The sequence below is a fragment of the Oryctolagus cuniculus genome, chromosome 19 (genome assembly GCF_051225735.1).
Source record: "Oryctolagus cuniculus isolate XC-2025 breed Fujian yellow rabbit chromosome 19, ASM5122573v1, whole genome shotgun sequence".
NCBI lineage: Eukaryota > Metazoa > Chordata > Mammalia > Lagomorpha > Leporidae > Oryctolagus > Oryctolagus cuniculus.
In genome coordinates, this window is record NC_142885.1 from 41965381 (window position 1) to 41985702 (window position 20322).

Consider the following 20322-nt stretch of genomic DNA (forward strand, 5'->3'; position numbering starts at 1 on the left):
GGCTGAGACCAGAGGAGGCGGGCCTCGGGGCTGCCATTCAGAACCTGGGGTGAGGGGCCCTGCGAAGATGGGGCGGAGGGTGAGGGAAGAGACTAGAACACGGGACTAGGGGCGCCCATCCCTCTCCCACGGACCCCCACAGTCTGCCAGGATGCTTCAGGCTCCCTCAAGGTGGATTCTGAGCAGAGCCATGGAAGGTAAGGCGGTTTTTGGCCGGGACAGTGTGGGGTCACGAAAGTGTGGAGCAGAACGCATCGCGTTTTCAACGTATCCACTTCACGGATGAGGTCAGTCCAGTGCGCTCCAGTCCAGCACCTCGGTTGTGGTGTCTAAAACTCACAGCCCCGTTGTGGTGACTTATGACTGTGTCAGCCCCGGAGGAGGGGGTGACATAAGCCAGGGAGGGGCAGATGCACAAGTCACGCACCCCCGCAGTCCCGTGGGACCTGAGTCAGTCAAACCCAGCCTTCTGGTACCCCTGGGGGCAGCCAGCCTCTCCCACAGCTGAGTTCCTGGTTGAATAATTCTTTTTTTTTTTTTTTTTTTTTTTTTTTTTGGTTTTAAAAATGTCTGCATTCGAAAGGCAAAATGGCAGAGAGAGAAAGAAATCTTTCACTCACTGGTTCCCACTCCACAAATAACCCACAATAGCCAGAGCTGGGCTAGGCTAAAGCCAGGAGCCAAGAACTCTACCTTGGTCTCCCATATGGACGGCAGGAGCCCAAGCACCTGAGCCATGATCAGCTGCCTTCCCAGGTGCATTAGCAGGGAGCTGGATGGGAAGCAGAGAAGCCAGGACTGGAGCCAGCACTCTGACATGGGATGCTGGCGGCAGAAGCAGAGGCTTCACCCACTGCTCCACCACGCCACCTCCCTCACTAAGTGTCTGCTTCCATTCTGAGTTCAAGGATCCTGGGGGAGGCAGGAGGGGGCTGCACCTGCTCTAGCACATCCCGCGGCAGAGTGGAGGGTAGGGAAACCAGATCTGAAGTTGCGCTTTAATTCAAGTCTGATTTGCCTGAGTCGAGTGGAACTGAACAGTCTGGGGTCCATCTCCAGGGTCATTGGTTCTCCATGCAGAGAACAGAAATCTGAGGCGGGGGCAGGAGGCAGAAGTCCCAGGATTTCACGGTGCACTTCCACCCCCATGCTCACCCCAGGGCCTGAATGGAGTGACCCTAAAGTCTGTCCTTCCTCTTGCTGTCTGAAGACTGCACTCCCACGTTTCCTCTTGAATCCGTGTCTGTTCTCTTTTCACGCTGTAGAAGCACACATCTGCGTGAGAGCTCAGGCAGAGGCTCCCCTCGGGAGGCGGCTGGTTCTCCCTGCACTCCCCGATCCCTGGGTGTGAGGAATGACACAAGGGAGCTAGAGGACTTGTGCCCATGCTTGCTTGGAGCCTTGGATGCAGAAGGGAGAAGCAGACATGGGGGAAAACAGCTGTGAGCAGACTGACTATCATGGGTGTCCGACCATGCACTTTACTTCTGTTAGCACCACGCAGGGAGACTGCTCTCAGCCCCATTTTCAGTTGCAGAATTGAGTCACAAAGGAGCCGAGTCATTTGCCTGGGGTCACCCAGCTAGTACAAGCTGAGGACTAGATTCAAGGTGCTAGCATCTTTACCACGCTGCTAGTGATTTTTTTTTAAGATTTTATTTATTTATTTGAGAGATCGAGCTATAGACAGTGAGCAGGAGAGACAGAGAGAAAAGTCTTCCATCTGCTGGTTCACTCTCCAAATGGCTGCAACAGCTGGAGCTGAGCCTATCTGAAGCCAGCAGCCAGGAGCCAGGAGCCTCCTCTGGCTCTCCCACATGGGTGCAGGGGCCCATGCGTCTGGGCCATCTTCTACTGCTTTCCCAGGCCATAGCAGAGAGCTGGATCAGAAGTGGAGCAGCCAGGACTCAAACCAGCACCCATATGGGATGCCGGCACCACAGGTGTAGGATTAACCTACTGAGCCACAGCACTGGCTCCAGCTGGTGATTTTTAAGATTAGCAATGCTGTCATACTTATGGCTCTACAGTGTGATATTTAAATATGTGTATCTATGACCTGTGCGGATCAAATCCACGTTGAACGTCTTTGGCATTACCTGGTATTAGAGCTGTGAAGCTCCTTTCTTCCATTTGCTCCTAAAACACACAACAGGTTGTTGTGAACTACATTCACCCACACTGTGCTGTGTTACACCAGGAACTCATTCCTTCAATGCAACACTGATTGGGTACCTGGTACCCAAACTCCCTCTGCCCCCTCCTACTCCTCCCAGCCTCTAGTTGTCACCATTCTGTGTTCGGATTTAGTTTTGGTTTTGGTTGGTTTGGTTTGTTTGTTTGTTTGTTTTTTAGATGCCACAGTTGAGGGTGAACTTCTGGTGTTTGTCTTTCTGTGTCTGGCTTATTTCGATTAACATGATGTCCCCCAGTTCTGTCCATTTGGCTTCAGGTGACAGGATTTCACTCTTTTATTGCTGAATAATATTGCATTATATAATCCATTCATCTCCACAAGGATGTCTGGTGGGTGATAGCCAATCTAACTGGTGTGAGGTAATACCACCTTGTGAGTTTGACTTGCATTTCCCTGATGTATAGTGAGATTGAGCATTTTTTCCCATGTATTTGTTGGCTGTTTGTATTTCTTCTTTTGAGAAATATCTGTTCAAGACCTTCGCTCATTTCTTAAATGGATTGGTTGGCATTTTTTTAAAGATTTATTTATTATTCAAAAGGCAGAGTGTTAGAGTTTCAAATACAAACAAAGAGGAGAGAAAGAAAGAGAGAGAGGGAGAGACACAGGTCTTCCATCTGCTGATTCACTCCCCCAAATGCTCATAGCAGCCAAGGCTGGGCCAAGCTACAGCCAAGAGGCAGAAATTCCATCTGCATCTCCCACGTGGGTAACAGAGACCCAAGTTCTCGGGCCATCGCCCATTACTTCCCCAGGCGCATTAGCAGGGAGCATAGGAAGAGGAGTAACCGGGACTGGAACAGGTGCTCTGATGTGGGATGCAGGCATCACAAAAGGTGGCTTAAACCCCTGTGCCACAATACTGGCCGCTGGTGGTATCTTTGTTCTTTTGGATAGTAATCCTTTCTTGGCTAAGTAGCTTGTAAATATTACACACACACACCCCGCTGTCAGCTGTCTCCTCTCTGCTGATTGTCTCTGTTGGTGTGCAGAAGCTGCTATGAATTCACTTCCTCTTCCTGCCTCCCCCACTGCCTGTGCCCTTGACCATTCCTGCCATGGACCTGAGCCGCTCACACAGTCAGACTCTGGGCTGGCTGCTGTGGGAAGCAAGGCACGCTGGGAGGGCACCTAGCCCACCAGGGAACCCCGCCCAGGAAGGGGGATCAGAGCCCAGATGCTTTACTAGACAGCAGCGCAGTCGGGAGAGGAAGTGGTTAGCTCTGCTTTGGTGAGTCTCAGAGAGATTCGCTTGAAGCAGAAATGTCTACACTCAGTTCTTCATCAAGCTTGCATCCTGACACGCAAACCCTTGGGGTCTTTCTTCTGATGAGTACACTGCCAGCGGTCCCAGGTGGCGCAGGGTCCCTGTGTCACGTCGCCACCGTCCTGTGCTCCGCAGAGCGTTTGTGGCTATGGGTCTTTCCTCTTTCCATTTTGTAACTGCTTTATTGAAAAGTTCATGCCCTTCCATTCCAGGCCTCCTTGTATTGTACTCATCTCCTACCAGATTGGAGGGATCATTTTTTTTAAGATTTTATTTATTTATTTGAGAGGTAAAATTATAGACAGTGAGAAGGAGAGAGAGAGAGAGAGAGAGAGAGAGAGAGAGAGGTCTCCCATTCACTGGTTCCTCCCCAGATGACTGCAATGGCCAGAGCTGGGCCGATCCAAAGCCAGGAGCCAGGAGCTTCTTCTGGGTCTCCCACACAGGTACAGGGGCCCAAGCGATTGGACCATCCTTTACTGCTTTTCCAAGCTGGATTGGAAAAGGAGCACCTGGGACTTGAACCGGTGCCCGTATGGGATGCCAGCATTGCAGGAAGAGGATTACCCTATTGCACCACAGCGCCTGCCCCAAGGGATCATTTGTTTCAAGTGCAGACTCTACAGCTCTGTACTGTTGAAAGGCTCCTGGTTCTATGAGGTCTCTTTATTTTGTATGTGACTTTTCATGTGCCAGTGTCACACACATGAGATGGCTTGACTTTTGCTCTTAATAAACAATATGAATGAGTAAAATAATAATAATAAAATGCTTTCCTATGCCAGATGCCAGGGTGGGGACTGCTGATTTCTTTGGTGTAGGGACCGTGTCCTTTTTCTTAAAAAAAAAAAAAATATTTGAAAGAGTTACAGAAAGGGAGAGCCAGAGAGAGAGGTCTTCTATCCACTGGTTCACTACCCAAATGACTGCTACTGCCGGGGCTGGGCCAGGCTGAAGCCAAGAGCCAGGAGCTTCTTCTTGGTCTCCCACCCTGCACCTGCAGGGGCCCAAGCACTTGCTTTCCCAGGCACATTAGCAGAGAGCTGGATCAGAAATGGAGCAACTGGGACTCGAACCGGCGCCCATATAGGATGCCGGCACTGCAGGCTTAGGCTTAGCATTCTATGCCGTAGCACCAGCACCAGCTGTGTCCTTCAAACCTAGTTCTAGCCCCAGCACTGGGTGCAATGCCTGAAGAGTAGGAGGCACACAGTGCAAGAATGAAAGGAGGGGCCAGTACTGTGGCGTAGCAGGTAAAGCAGCCACTGTGGTGCCGGCATCCCATATGGACGCCGGTTCAAGTCCCAGCTGCTCCACTTCTGCTATAGCCTGGGAAAGCAGTAGAATATGGCTCACGTCATTGGGCCCCTGCACCCACATGGGAGACCTGGAAGAAGCTCCTGGCTCCTGGCTTCAGATCGGTGCAGCTCCGGCCATCGCAGCCAATTGGGGAGTGAACCACCGATGGAAGACCTCTCTCTCTCTCTCTCTCTCCCCCTCTCCTTCTCCCTCTCCCTCTCCTCCTTCTCGCTCTGTGTAACTCTGACTTTCAAATAAATAAATAAATCTTTAAAAAAAATAATGAAAAGAAAGGATGACAGAATGTTACAACAGATTTCTTGATACAGAAAATCTGAAGCTCCAGTCTCAGTTTCATGCTTGGGAGACAGCGTCTGCTACTGCTTTTTGGTGCACATGTCATACCCGAAGAGCAGAGGAGGAGAACAGTTAGCAATCAGTCTTTGTTAGGGAAGAATAAAAGGTGGCACCCTCCAGGTAAGAATTCATGGAGGGCAGAGCCTGTGTGACATCTCTCCTTGTTTCTCCAACGACGGGCATTAGACCATGAGCAAATACAACCAGGGGCATGGACAAGAACAGGCCAAATGCTGCATGCAGACCACACAAAGGCCTGTTGGATAAATGCATCAGTGTCCTGAGGCTCAATCAGAGAGAGTGACAAGCAGGCTTGCCAAGAGGCAGACAGACTTGATTTGGTGCACAGTTAGGATCAAACAAGAAGTCGGTTCGTTTTGGGAGAGAGGGAGAGGGAGGGAGAGAGGGAGAGAGAGAGAGGGTGTCGCTCCCCCTCTTCATGGAGGAAAGACACTAAACCCTGCCTAGGCTTCATATCCGAGTCACGGCACCATTATGTCGCTCCCCCTCTTTGTGGAGGAACGACACAGGACCCTGCGCTGTTCTTTCGTCTGCTCGGCCCTCCCCGGGTTTGCTGCTGGTTCTTCCCGGGTTGGCTACCGACCCTTCCACCTCTGTGGAAGGGCGGCTCCCCCTGCCACTTTCCCCACTTCCGCAGGGGAGCGGCACACCGCCGGCCGGCTCTCTCGGGGGCTGCACAGGTGTTCCTTCAGATAGATGTTCCTCTTAGATGTTCCTGGTGCATGCCGTCTCTCTCCTCCTTTATAGTCCTCCTCCGCCAATCCCAACTCGGCTGCCCACACGCCGAGTACGCTGCTCTCCTCCAGTCAGGAGCAAGTCCTACAGTTTATTGGCTGAACTGGAGGCAGCTGTGTAGAAGCTGTTTTCTTCTCTCCCAGCGCCATATTGTGGGAGAGCAGATGCATAGAATAAGTCTTAATTCCAGTAACTTAGTCTAGTCCGAATTGCTCCCCACAGAGGGAGGGAGAGAGGGAGAGAGAGAGAAAGAGGGAGAGAGGGAGAGGGAGAGAGAGGGAGAGAGGGAGAGGGAGGGAGAGAGGGAGAGGGAGGGAGAGAGGGAGAGAGAGAGAAAAAGGGAGAGAGGGAGAGGGAGAGAGAGGGAGAGGGAGGGAGAGAGGGAGAGAGAGGGAGAGAGAGAGAGAGAGAGAGAGAGAGAGAGAGAGAGAGAGAGAGCCTCCCAAGCCAGATTGACTGGAAGCAGGGGCTCCTCCCCCACCATCTGGAGATGAGTCTTGAAGGAGCTGAGAAAAGGCATGCAGCCGGCTTCCGTGAAGGAAGGCGATGCCGACTGCTAGTCCTTGTCAGCAAGGTTTATCTGTGCTGCCATGACTGATGTCAGTAATGAGACTTCTGTGCACCTCGGGAGAAAGTTCCGTGAGTTTTCTGTTGCCTGTACTGAGTCTCAGTGGGAACTTTCATCCAGTCGACCAATCAGAACTGTCCCTGTCCTGGACCAATCGTGAGAACATCCCCATTTTACAGCCTACAGAAACCTCTGGATGGTCAGCCTCAGCGGCTCTCTCCTTCGGGGACCTCTCTCGGGTTGCCAGCAGCTGTTTTCTTTCATTTTTGCTGTAACTTCTCTGCTGTCTTTTGATAAACCACCTCAGCTTTACACACTCTTCCCTGTCTGTGTGCCTCATTCTTCATGGACACGAGACACGAGCCCTTCCCAGAGAAAAAGAACGGTAATAACCGCAGACTCCTGCAGCAGTCTGGGTAAAAGTCTGCAGGAAGTAAGTCAGGTCGAGGGGAGTGAAGAAAGCTCTAGGGAACACAGCCGATGTGTACCAGGTCTACAAGGAAAATGACTGGGGCCGCGGCAAGAGGAAGAGGAAGGGAGAAGCAGTGGTGGCTTCTATGCATCGGCAAAAACCCTGAGGCCCCTAAGGGCTGTGCTTGCCCCAGCTCTGAGGCTGGCAAGTGACACTGTCAGAATGAGAAGGACACCACGGAGGCCTCTCTCAGAGACAGCGCAGGCTGAGTTTCAGGCCATTGCAGTAAAGCCAATGGTGCAACAACACAAAAGTCACATGCATTTTTCGGCTTCCCAATGCATAAACATATTAGTCTAAAGTGCAATCGTGGGGGCTGGCACTGTGGCGTAGTAGTGAAAGCTGCCACCTGCAGCGCCAGCATGCCATATGGGCACCGGTTTGAGACCCGGCTGCTCCACTTCCGAGCCAGCTCTCTGCTATGATCTGGGAAAGCAGTAGAAGAAGGCTCAAGTCACTGGGCCCCTGCACCCACGTGGGAAGACGCAAGGGAAGCTCCTGGCTCCTGGCTTCGGATCGGCACAGCTCCAGCCATTGCAGCCAATTGGGGAGTGAACCAGCAGATGGAAGACCTCTCTCTCTCTCTCTCTCTCTCTCTCTGCCTCTCCTTCTCTCTCTCTCTTTGTAATTCTGACTTTCAAATAAATAAATAAATAAATATTTCTTAAAAAGTGCAATCCTATCATGTCTAAAAGAAAAGTACATGTCTTAATTTTAAAATGTATTATTGCTGAAAAATGCAAGCCACCGTATGAGCTGTGAGAGAAATGGTTCCAGAAGGTGCGCTCAATGCAGGATTGCACAAACCTCCAATTTGTTACAAAGGCAGAGTACAGTCAAAGTGACACACAATCAAAGGAGGCGTGTCTGTGCTCCAGTGGCACTTAAACTCAAGGCAGGAGAGAGAGGAGAAAAGAGGAAATGAAGACAGGTCACTGAGACACAGGGAGAGCAAGAGAAGAGGAAAGCTCCCAGGAGAGAGGCTGTCCGAGGAGGGGGTTGGGTTTGAAGGGCTGACGACCAGCCAGATCTCATTCTTGGTTTCCTTGCCATTTGCAGCCTCCATGGTGTTTCCTGGAAGTTCCCAGCCTCAGCTCCCCCCAAACAGAGGGGAGCAGTCAGGTTGGGCTGGAGTCCAAGCCATGAGAAGCCTGCCTCGCTTGGGGCACTCATCACCAGCATCCTCGTTCACCAACCACACACTGTCCCTTGGGAAGGAATCAAAGAGACAGGATTGGCCCTGGAGGAGCTCAGAGCCGCCACCCCAGATGCGCCACTTTGCCAAACTGGTTCTTTTGTGCTGAAGGCACCAGGGCTGCAACAGGTGCAAGCAGGCTGTCAGCCCTCTCTGTTTCCACCAGTTGCTGAACATCAGACTTCCTGTGTGAAAGGTACCCTCCTGTACAGGAAGAGCAGAACGTTTTTTTTTTTTAATTTATGTATTTATTTTTTCAGAAAGGGAGAGAGAGAGATCTCCTGGGGCTGGCGTTGTGGTATAGCAGGTAAAGCTACCACCTATGACTCCAGCATCCCACCTGGGCACTGGTTTGAGACCCGGCTGCTCCACTTCCAATCCAGCTCTCTGCTAATGACCTGAGAAAGCTACAGAAGATGGTCCAAGTCCTTGGGCTCCTGTTACCCACATGAGAGACCCTGATGAAGCTCCTGGCTTCAGCCTGGCCCAGCCCTGGCCATTGCAGCCATCTGGGGAATTAATTAGTGGATGGAGGATCTCTGTCTCTCGCTCTCTCTCTATTACTTTGACTTTCAAATAAATAAGTAAGGGCCAGTGCTGTGGCATAATGGGTAAAGCTGCTGCCTGCAGTGCCGGTATCCCATATGGACACCAGTTCGAGACCTGGCTGCTCCATTTCCGATCCAGCTCTCTGCTATGGCCTGGGAAAGCAGAAGATGGCCCAAGTCCTTGGGCCCTGCACCCATGTGGGAGACCGGGAAGAAGCTCCTGGCTCTTGACTTCGGATCGGCACAGTTCCAGTCATTGCAGCCAACTAGGGAGTGAACCAGTGGATGGAAGACCACCCCCCTTCTGCCTCTCCTTCTGTGTGTAACTTCAACTTTCAAGTAAATAAATAAATCTTTAAAAAATAAATAAATAAATAAATAAATCTTAAGAGAGAGAGAGAGAGATCTCCCATTCACTGGCTCATTCCCCAAGTGCCCGCAATAGCTGAGGCTGGACCAAGTCAAAGCCAGGAGCCAGGAGTTCCATCAGGTCTCTCAAGTGGGTGGCAGGAATCACGTACTATTTGAGCTATGGTCTGCTTCCTCCCTGGGGACACATAACAAGGAAGCTAGAGTCAGGAGGGAATCCAGGTCTTGAGCCCAGGCCCCCCAACATGGGATTCAGGTGTCCCATGAAGTGTCCTGACAGCATCCTTATCACCAGAAATAGTGAGCTGATACCTAGATGAATCTGTTCAAACAAAACCTTACTAAAATGCATAACCCTTACCTTATCTCCCACTGGATTCCCCCATGTATCTCCCAGTCACTTACCCACTAGCAAGCACTAGCCCAAGACCCTTTGTCTTATCACAAGCTTCATTCATTCATACATTCATTCATTCAGCAAGTACCCATTGAGTTCCTACTCTGTGCCAGGCACTGCAGACAACCCCGAGGAACAAAAACAGACAACCCCTGCCCCCAGGCGCCCGACACCAAAGCCAGGGCCAGGAAACAGAAAGGAATGAGAGCCTGTACAGAGATGAAGAGATTGGGCCAGAGAGCGCCTCTCACGGCAGCCGTCTTAGGACTGGTTTGCTAGGCAGGAATTTCCTGAAGGAGGGTCTTAGGAGAAGGGGATGAGGGAGGCAGGGACGGGGAGCGACAATGAGGTCTCTATTGGAATCCAGCATCAGCCTGACTGCAGGGGGAGCTGTGAACCACGAATTGTGACATGGAATAGGAGCCACTTGAAGCCAGAGTCTCAGGAAGCCTTGGTGCTCCCTGGTGGGCCCTTCAGGGATCACTGACTGCTCTTCTGCCTCCACCCCACTGCCCCCCACAGAGGGACAGAGGCCACTCCCACTGAGCCACACAAGGGAGGAGGATGCTGTGAGCCCTGGGGTGAGAGCACAAAACAGAGATCTCAGTGTCCCAGCAAGAACGTGGCCCAGGAGGGGCGGGGCCTCAGCAGGGCTGGGCTGGAGATACCCATCTGAAGTGGCCGAGGGAGGATTCCAGAGAGAAACAGGAAGGCTGGGCAGCTGGCGCCATGGCACAGTTGGAAAAGCCATCACCTGGGCCACCAGAATCCCATACCAGAGCAACGGGCTTGTCCTAACTGCTCCACTTTGGGTCTAGTTCCCTGCTAATGCGCTTGGGAAGGCAGAGGAAGATGGCCCAAAGACTTGGGGCACTGCACCCACATGGGAGACCTGGCTGGACTTCCGGACTCCTGGCTTCAGCCTGGTCCAGCTCCTGCCATTTGGAGAATGAACCAGTGGATGAAAGAGTCTCTCTCTCTCTCTCTCTCTCTCTCTCTCTCTCTCCCCTTTCAAATAAATTTTAAAAAATAAGGCTGGAGCATCGTACTCAGCTTCTCTATCAGGACCTTGGCTTGGTAGCAGGGTCTTCTCCACAAGCAAATGCACAGACAGCAGAAGTTGGCAACCAATGCATTTAACTCTCGTTCATTCAACCCCGCCTGGTACTTTAACGGGCAATGGGGATGGCAGGCAGATAAGGGGAATGATTCCAGCCATTGTCCTCCAAATCCTGTGCCAAAACAGGAATGCCCACAGAGGATGTGGAAAGGAAATCATTGTATGTGTGTATTTATCAGAGTAGCTGAGCCAGAGGATTGTGGAAGTAAACAAAATCCAACCAAGTGAAGCAAAGGCTACTTATTCAGAGTTGCTCTGGCCGGGACGTCCACTACCATTGCTGGTGTCTGGCAGGGATTCCGGCCAAGGAGGAAGTTGGCTGTGTAGCAGACAGGAGGGAGAGCTTCCCATATGCCCTGGGGGAGCTGTAGGCCAGTTCACTAGACACAGGGCCTCCACGTGATTGGTTAAGGGGGGCATATCTGGCTTGCTGTGGTTGGTGCTAAGTTGGAAGCAGACACAAAAATTAGGAAAGCTGTCATTTATCTATGGAGTCCTGGACATGTGGACGTGGCCCCAGTACATTTGGTGGGGTCCCTTAAGAAAAAGGGGGATGTCAGCCCCCCAGCTCCGCCCAGAGAGCAGATCACCTACCTGGGAAAACCTCAGAGACCATAGAAAACGCACCCTAACTGAGGAAATACTGCAGTTACAAGGATGCTTCTTGATTATAGTCCTTATTGAAATGGACAGCCTCTGGATGTCTCCCTGCTGCTCCATTAAAAGCTTATGGCAGCAGTCACCCAAACTAAGAAGGGCCTGCCTTTACAGGTGAACCCCTCAATTGTAGTCCATATCACTGCCATCATCAACCCTTATCTGACCCACCTTCCTACTACTTCCTTGCCACGTGTTCAATGAGTCTAGCTCTGCTCACTCTTCTCTGGTGGATTCTTTTTGCCACGTGAGACTCTGGCCTCAGTCGGTCCCTTCCCAACACAGGACCTGGGGCACTTGGGACATCTGATTGACAGCTAGTGCTCTGGCTTCCTAGGCTGATTATGGTAGCTAATAGGTTGGGTGTGGCAGGTTCTGGGGTCTGTTTATTTTTTAATATGATCTGGCCGTTGTCCCTTTGCACATTCGGTCTCTCCAGATCTACAAAGTGTGAAGTAGACAAATTGGACACCACAGGCTCCTGAAGAAATTATTTGGGAGTGGAGCAGGCATTCACCCTGCAGTTAAGATGCCCACCTCCCACATCAGGGTGTCTGGGTTTGCTTCCCAGATCTGACTCCAGCTTCCTGCTAGTGCAGACCCTGGGAACAGTGGTGATGGCCCAAGTGACTGGGCTTCTGCCAAACACATAGGAGACCTGGGTTATGTTCCTGGCACTCTGGTTTCAGCCCCAGCCCTGGCCTGGGCTGGCATTTGGGGATGAACCAGTGGATTTCTCTCTCTCTCTCTCTCTCTCTCTCTCTCTCTCTCTCTCTCTCTCTCTCCCCCTCTCCCTCTTCCTCTTCCTCTTCCTCTCCCTCTCTCGCTACTCCTCAAATAAATAAATTTTTAAAATAAAGACATACACTGGATACAGGGAAACATTTTTGGGAACTCTGTCTCCTTGTAGAGGACAACAGACAGCTGGAAACCCCAGCCTTTTCCCTCATTCATTCATTCACTGGGCACACATATTCAGCAACTATTGGTTACAGTTCAGGTACCGCCCTACGGCCTGGGGTACAATGAGGGTTCCTATCCTTGGAGGATATGCAGTCTCCAGGGGAAGAAAGCAGATGTCTGTGCCTGTGTGTGTGTGTGTGTGTGAGAGAGAGAGAGAGAGAGAGAGGTACAGCCTATTTCAGCTGGAGGGTAGGGGTGGGAGGGGGTGTGGAGGAAGTGAAGCTGATACTGATGCTGTGGCAAAAGTCAGGTGATGGAGGAGGCAAAGGGGGTTCTGGGAAGAAGGTCCAGTGCAGGCATAAGGTAGAGGGAGTACGGTTGGGGGAGGGGACACCTGCAGGTCCTGATCTGTCCCAGACGGGGCCGTGGCACCCTGGTCACAGGTCTTTCCCTTTCAGAAGGATCCTGAGTCTCCCGCTGTGAAGGTGTAATTGAGAGGAGGAGGAGCAAGAGCAGAAGATGAACCACAGAGGCCGGCGGCTTTGCAAGATCACCTTAAACACACGTGAGCCCAGTTCCCAGCGCCTGGGTGACGGCAGAGCCTCATGCTGCCACACCTTCCCGTTTTCCAAGAAAAAATCATGCATACAGGTATCTCTCGGAAATCTCTGTTTTAAAATGTCAGCAATAATCCAAAACAAACCAACAAGACCACTTGGGCCAAATTAGAGCTTAAGGCTGGATCTGGCCTGTGGGCTGCCAGTTTGAAGGCTCTTTTCTGAAGCAGAAGTGGTTAGCAGCTCAGACTTTCCCAGGGACACATCTCTAGGGAGCATCCGCAGAGATGGAAGGGAAAGCGCCTTTCTCCTCATCTGCAGGAGAGATGGTCACTGCTGATTTCCCGGTCAGGTGCTTCTGCCCCCAGCTGGGAATGGAGAGACCCCCCACCCCCAGGACACTCTCAGAAGCTGAGGATAAATCTTTGGAGATCGAATCTAGCAGGCTCACCAGGAAGGTCCTCCACGTGGAAAAAATGTACCTGCAACCAGTGACCATCCCCAGGATGGATAGAAGGGAGCCCTCCGGGGTGCTGACCATCTCAGAGGAAGGGAACGGAAATGCTAGTAGAAGCCTGCAGTTTTACCACAGGGCAGCTTCTTGGACCAACTGGGGAAGCAACCTTCAGGAAGGCAATGATCTAAGTTATAGAAGAGGGCAGCTGCTGCCTTGGGGGCTCAGAACAGTGTTCACTCCTTCCTCCTTAATAGTGTAAGAATAGGGGGTCCAGGGACTGGCACTGTGGTATATGAGGTTAAGCTGCCACCTGCAGTGTCAGCATTCCCTATGGGTGCCAGTTCGAGTCCTGGCTACTCTACTTCCCATCCAGCTCCCTGCTAATACACCTGGGAAAGTAGTAGAAGATGGCCCAAGTGCTTGAGCCCCTGCACCCATGTGGGAGACCCCAAGGAAACTCCTGGCTCCTGGCTTTGGATTGGCCCAGCTCCAGCCATCAAGGCCATTTGGAGAGTGAACCAGCAGGTGGAAGATCTCTCTTAGTTCCCAAGTGCAGCCACCCCCACCCCCAGCTATTGGGGACATCGGAGAAGTGAACTGGTGGGTTGGGCATGCTCTTCTCCCCCACCCCCAAGTTAATTCATTCTTTCATTAATCAGAAAAACTACCTTCACATCCTCGTGGTCGTGAGTGCTATTGGTGCTCTGTCCACAACCCACCACCTCAGGGACTTCACTCAGGGCTGTGCTCAGTAGTCAGGTTCCTCAGCAGTAGCACCTGCGTCTCGGTCTCTGCCCACCACTGCCTGCTCTGCCCACACCCAGGTCAGGTCAGAAGTGCCAGGGGATCCCCACTCTCTCCCGCACCAGCAGCAGCCCCTGGGTGAAAAACTATGCACTGTGTCCACACCCCAGCTCCTTCTGCCCTTGGGCAGGCAAACACTGACCTTCATGTTCATCTCCCAGGATTGCCCAGTGGGACCAAGTTCCCAGGGCTTGCCAAAGTGCCTTACATACGGACGCACCTGTGTTGGCTACCTTTCCCTCCCCAGCCCATTCCCCCCACCTGTTAGTGTTCTTGGGACCATCTCTTAAGTAAACTTTTTTTTTAAAGATTGGACTCGGGCCATCTTCCACTGCCCTCCCAGGCCATAGCAGAGGGCTGGATCGGAAGTGGAGCAGCCAGGACTCGAACCAGCTGGGATGGTTCCATATGGAATGCCAGCACTGCAGCTGGTGGCTTTATTCACAATGCCACAGCGCTGGCCCCAAATATGCTTCCTTCTCCTCAATTCTTCTCTCAGGTTTGCTTCTGGGAAAAAACTCAAGCCACTGGGAATACATCTTTACATGTCCTAGAAATTATCCTTACACATAGGCCAAAATGACACATAGCCAATTTATTAACTCAGTATTGTTTGTAATAGCGAGAGGATGAAAAGGAAATTTCAACTAGAGACTGCGCAGACACCTCACAGTGCAACCCACATGATAGACTACTATGAAGTTGTATAAAAGAATAAAAAAGTAATTGTTGTCTAGATAGGAAACAATGCCTGCACTCTGTGAATGAAAACAGCAGGGTGTGGAACAATACAAAGAGTGCTACCATCTGTATGCAAAAGCTTGTGTGTGTGTGTGTGTGAGCGCGCGCGCGCGCACGCGTGCATAGCCTGGGTCCCTCTAGGAGGAAATCCAAAACCACCTGGCCTCATCTGTTCCCCCCAAGACAGGACCTGAAGTCTTGGGAAGGGAGACCTTTCCCTGTCCATCCTCGGGCATCTTCTGATGTCTTCTTACTATGGACATGTTTATCAGATCGAAAAGAAAGGAAAAGAAAGGAGAAGGAAGGAGGGAGGGAGGGAGGGAAGGAAGGAAGGAAGGAAGGAAGGAAGGAAGGAAGGAAGGAAGGGAAAGAAAGAAAGAAAGAAAGAAAGAAAGAAAGAAAGAAAGAAAGAAAGAAAGAAAGAAAGAAAGAAAGAAAGAAAGAAAGAAAGAAAGAAAGAAAGAAAGAAAGAAAGAAAGAGAGAGAGAAAGAGAGAGAAAGAAAGAAAGAAAAAGAAAGAGAAAGAAAGAGGAAGGAAGGAAGGAAGGAAAGAAGGAAGGAAGGAAGGAAGGAAGGAAGGAAGGAAGGAAGGAAGGAAGGAAGGAAAGAAGGAAGGAAGGAAGGAAGGAAAGAGAAAGAGAAAGAGAAAGAGAAAGAGAAAGAGAGAAAGGGAAAGAAAGAAAATGAAAAAGCAACACAAAATTCACATGGGAGATTGATCCGTCATCCTTATCCATCCCATGAGCGCTGGTGGGGGATGGGTTTGGACAGGCACCTGTCCTGGTTCCATTGGATCCACTCCGTCTCCTGGAGGAAAATCCTGAAGCATCCTCGCCCACACACACGAGCAAGCCCAAGCTGATGCCTTTCTGCCTGAGAGCATTGTGGAAGCACTGGTCCACGTGCACACACACACACACAGGTGCATACTTGCACATGCAACACACACACACGGAAGCCAAGTGGATCTTTCAGAGTGAGACATCACTGCCCCAGTCTCCCCACAGACCCATCTGTCCCACAGCCAGGGGTGGGGGTTGTGTGTGGCTCTGAACCAAGTTCAGTCTGCAGCAGGTGGTCGGCCCCCTTGGTGGAGAAGCGGCTGTTACTGAGGTGGAGCCTCTTGGGGAGCCTCTTGGGGAGCGGCCTCACTCATCATGTCCTTGTACTGTCGTTTGAAGAAGCCGAGCTGTTGGGCGGAGACGGATGTGTAAGGGCCACAGCCGCCGGGGAGGTGGGGGTGCTGGTGAGGGTCTGACAGACCAGGAGAGGAAGGGGAAGGGCCACCAAGGGCAAAGACTCGTGGGGTGGGGGGCCAGGGGGGGTCCCTGGGAGGAGTGGCACAGGGAGCATTGGTGCTGGGGGCCAGATACAAAGCCTAACAAGAACAGCCGACCTGACAGAGTGGCCATTCTGGGCTGGAGACCATCGGAAGTGCTGAACATGACACTGATGGTCTCGTTCTACACTAAGGAAACTGAGGCACAGACATATGCCCTAGTCACACACAGGCAGGGAGGAGCTGATGAGTGAGAGGGGACAGAAAGCAGGCCAGCCCGGGGCGGGGTGGCAGCCGGGGTACGGGGGGTTTGGAGTGGGGGTACCTTGTAGAGCCCGGCAGTGATGAGGGCCAGCAGCACCAGCCCCCCAATGGAGCTGCCCACGATGAGTGGCACAGGGTCATGAACCTGGTACAGCTCCACCTTGGTCTCCGTCTAGGGAGAGCATGGAGAAGGTGCATGGTGGGGGTGGACTCCAGGCTTCGGGAACCTTCCCCACTGTGATCTTGTGCACCCCCAACACTCTAGCCCTCACCCCCCACTCCCACCTCCTTATTCCTCAGCTCCACCTCCTCCTGGCCCCCGCCACCCCGTCTCCCTGACCTCTCCGACCCCTGCCTCCTCCCTTTCTCCCTGTGCCAGCCCCTGCGTGCCCTCGATGGGTACCTGGGCCCTCACAAAGGCGTCCTGGCCGGGAAGCAGGGTGAAAGCGGACTGGTTGAACAAAATCTCTGCCGCGCTCACCAGCAGGAGGTGGTTGTGCGCTGTCTGTGGAAGGCATGGGGTGGGACGGCGGCTGCATCCAACGACCTGGAAGCACCCGCACCTGCGCCCCGCCACACCCCAGCACCCCCTCGTACCTTAATGTACCAGTCAAAGGAGAGGTTGCCTTGGAGGGTGACGTTGAATTGTTCCCGGTGGCTGAGGGAGGGGATGTCGCACTGAATCCTCCGACAGACGGCGATGGAGCAGTTCTGAGGGGGGGCAGGAGAGGGAGGTGATGGAGGGAGGCAGATGCCAAAAACATCCCCGTCCAGGTGCACTGGGCTCGGCTCTCACCACCACCGGGGACTTGTTCAGCTGAGCCAGGAAGTCAGAGCGAGGCGGAAGCCTCTCCTCACTGTGGCACCCACTGGAGAGGTTCTGAGGAAAGACGAGAGGGAAAGGATGCGGGGACAGCCTGGCCCCGGAGAGCCTCGGAAGGCGCTCCAGAATCCAAGGCAGGAGGCGGGCGGTGATGTTAGGCAGGACCAGGGAAGGGCTGCGCAGGCAGGAGCTGGGCGCACACCTCCCCCCGCTCAGCCGGACTCACCAGGGAGAAAATGGCCTGTGGGTCGTCCCACACGGTCTTCTCCTGCAGCCGCACCGGCACCCAAAACACCACGCTGATGGGGAGCCTCCTCTGGCCCAGGTTGTTGAACTGCATGGGGGTGAGGGCGGGGCAGTCTGGGTTCTGCCTTCGTTGTCCCCCCTCCCCCAACTCCTGAGTCATCCTGCCCCTCCCCTCTGCCCAGCACACCCGAAAGAGACCCCAGTGGCCGGTGCCTTGGGGGTAGGGGGTGGGGGGCAGCCGAGTGGAGCCTCTGAAGACATATTCCAGACATAGGTGCTTGGTGCAATGGTTAAAACCACTGGCTCAGGACACCCGCATCCCCTGTCAGAGTGCCTGGGCTGCAGTGCCAGCTCTGCATCCAATTCCAGCTTCCTGCTGGTGTGCACCCTGGGAGACAGCAGGAGATGCCTGGACCAGCTGAGTCCCTGTCACCACATGGGAGACCCGCATTGAGTGTGTTGGCCTCCTGACTTTGGCCTGGTCTAGTCCCGGCTGTTGTAGCCATTTGGGGAGTGAATAGAATCTCTCTCTCTCTCTCTCTCTCTCTCTCTCTCTAATAAATAAAATAAATAGGGGCCAACATTGAGGCACAGCACTTTTAGGTTGCCACCTGCAGTGCCAGCATCACATCTGAGTATCCAGTCAAGTCCTGGCTGCTCCACTTCCCATCCAGCTCCCTGCTAATGCTCCTAGGAAAGCAGCAGAAGATGGCACAAGTCTTTGGGTCTCTATCACCCACGTGGGAGACCCGGAAGAAGCTCCTGGCTCCTGGATTCGGGTTGGTCAAGTCCCAACCGTTGCAGCCATTTGGGGAGTGAACCAGTGGTTGGAAGATTCTCTCTAACTCTGTGACCCTCAAATTAAATCTTTTGAAAAATCTTTTAAAAATTAACATTAATAAAAGAACAGATTGTCTTGAAAAAAATTTTAATAAATAAATAAACCCAGGTTCCAGAGTCCAAGAGGCTGCTTGTTGTGTCCCCACTTTGCGGCTAGTTACTAAGAGGGGATGGGGGGGCAGTGGGGCAGTGTTAAGGGGTCTGAGCAGGTTTTGCCCACCCCTCAGAGCCTCGGCTTCCTCCTCTGTAAGCTGGGGTGTTTACAGAATGAAATGAGTGTGTGCGCATATACCAGGGGTCTGCACACCTGCACGCCGCCAGGGGGCATTCCTAATGGGGTGCGTGTAAGCTTGCAGCCATGGCCAGGCACTGTGTGCGTGAGCCCGGCACCGACGTCTCTGCGTTCAAGTCACTTCCCTCCCTGCCTCCTTCTCCGGAGCCGCCTGCCCCCATGGCTCCCGCACCTGATATTCGTGCTGCAGAACCCGCGTGCTCTTCTCGGAAGCCGTGAAGTTGAGATATTTGGTGGAGACCTCACCGCTGAAGGGAGAGAGAGGAAAGGAGTGGGAAACGACAGAATATGAGGGGCTAGGGTCCTGGGAGGGGGTCCTGCGTGTGCAGTGAACAGGTACAGAGGTAGTGCAGCCGGGAGGGGGTGGCATGGATAGCGTGGGGAGGAGGAGAGGGAAAATGTGTGCTGGACACACAGTATGTGCCGGCTTGGGACACACACACACACACACATGCACGCACAAATACATGCGCGTGCCTAGATCCTCAGACACGCACAAGCACAAGCCCAGACTCATGCCCACAGACACTCAAGTGGCCATGCCCGGCCCCACGGTGAAGGCTCAGCCCGCGCCCCGGAAACCAGCACCTGGTGACCACCAAGTAGACAGCGTATTTCACAGGCAGCTCCATCTGGAACTCGGATTTGCTGGTGCTGGGCATGTTGTTCTCACTGAAGGAAGAGACAGCGCTTAGCCAGCTCCGGAGCACTGAGCCACAGCCTCGCTTTCTCCCTCTCCGCCAGCCCCACCCCCACCCCAGTCATCAGGGAGTCCCGGCATACCTGTGCCCCCCCAGCACCGCCCCTGTTCTCCGCCCTTGCTCACCTGGTGTCTACATTCGCCCCTTCTACTGCGCCCTGAGTCCATCTCTGCTCCCTCCTCCACCCCAGCCCCCCTGGGGAGTGATGTCCTGGCAAAATGCCATCAGGGTTGCTCCCATGGATTAAACCAAAAATCTCCTCCCTGAAATCCCGTGTGGTGTTCTAAAGGCATAAGGCATCCTGGTCTGCCCAGTGCTCAGGCTCCTCTTGGCACCTGCTTCCTTCCTTCTGTCTTCATGCCCACCCCAATGTCTATGCCTGTGCTTGGCTCACCCACAGCCTAACTGTATTTTCTCCAGGAATTTTCTGGGAACGCCAAGCTCCCCTGAACACTGAACATCCTTCCTGGATCATTTGTTTCATGCTGTGTGGCTGTCACCAGTTTTCTTGTCTATCTGAGCCACTAAGTGATAACCTCCGTGAGGGTGACAAGCACAAGCCAACACTCAGCACAAGGTGGTGCTCAGCCAGTGTTTGTTGAATGAATGAATGAATGAATGAACGAGCTGAAGGGAGAACCGGTGGGGAGGGAGCCAAGGTGCACCCTGGGCCAGGGGCTGGGGCTTTGAAGGGGTGGGGGATGCTTGTCACGGTGGGCACAGTGCACCTGGTCACACGGGCTTTGAGGAGCAGTTTGCTTCCCAGGTAAGCATCGGACTCCACATAAAAGGTGATGTTAAAGGTGACCTGGAGGTGGAGAAATGAGGGGCAGTGATCAGTGTGCATCCATTGATGAGGGGATGAAGGAGGTATGGTCCATCCAGGTGACTCGGTGATCACTCAGCAATAAAGGGAAGAGGGAGGTACTGACTCAGAACCCGGCACATGTCCTAGGAAGCCGATCACAAAGGAACTCCTACTGCCTGATTCAACTCCCTTAAAATGTCCAGAGTGCACAAAGCCATACAGAGTAGAGCGGTGATTGCCTAGGGCCTGGGGATGGGAGATTTGGGGCTGATGGCCAAGGGGAGTGAGGTGTCCTTAGGGGATAATTAAGATGCTTACAATGCATCAGGATGATGGGAACACAGCTAAAAGCCACGGACTTGTATACTTTAAGTGGAAGAATTATGAGGCCACTGGCTTGGCACA

At 52.9% G+C, this 20322-nt stretch overlaps 1 protein-coding gene and 1 long non-coding RNA gene across 5 annotated transcripts in view; one reads left to right on the top strand and one right to left on the bottom strand.

The window, feature by feature from the left end:
• Nucleotides 1–18236, top strand: LOC103345194 (uncharacterized). The gene is made up of 3 exons (XR_515180.5): nucleotides 1–197; nucleotides 12564–12756; nucleotides 17851–18236. It is a non-coding gene; the product is annotated as an uncharacterized LOC103345194 (long non-coding RNA).
• The window catches only part of LOC100351865 (integrin alpha-M), a 50696-nt gene continuing 44877 nt past the window's right edge, over nucleotides 14504–20322 (bottom strand). For 3 of the 4 annotated variants that reach the window (XM_002721749.6, XM_008248697.5, XM_089321145.1), the window contains 9 exons: nucleotides 19838–19917; nucleotides 18997–19080; nucleotides 18581–18656; nucleotides 17257–17364; nucleotides 17004–17087; nucleotides 16805–16918; nucleotides 16611–16712; nucleotides 16269–16379; nucleotides 14504–15853 (listed from right to left, as the gene is read on the bottom strand). In XM_002721749.6, the coding sequence (XP_002721795.1) occupies nucleotides 15770–15853; nucleotides 16269–16379; nucleotides 16611–16712; nucleotides 16805–16918; nucleotides 17004–17087; nucleotides 17257–17364; nucleotides 18581–18656; nucleotides 18997–19080; nucleotides 19838–19917 (843 nt within the window). In that variant the 3' untranslated portion in view covers nucleotides 14504–15769. Of the gene's footprint in view, nucleotides 15854–16268; nucleotides 16380–16610; nucleotides 16713–16804; nucleotides 16919–17003; nucleotides 17088–17256; nucleotides 17365–18580; nucleotides 18657–18996; nucleotides 19081–19837; nucleotides 19918–20322 lie in introns of those variants that run through there. The other variant, XR_016225854.1, reaches the window with a different exon arrangement.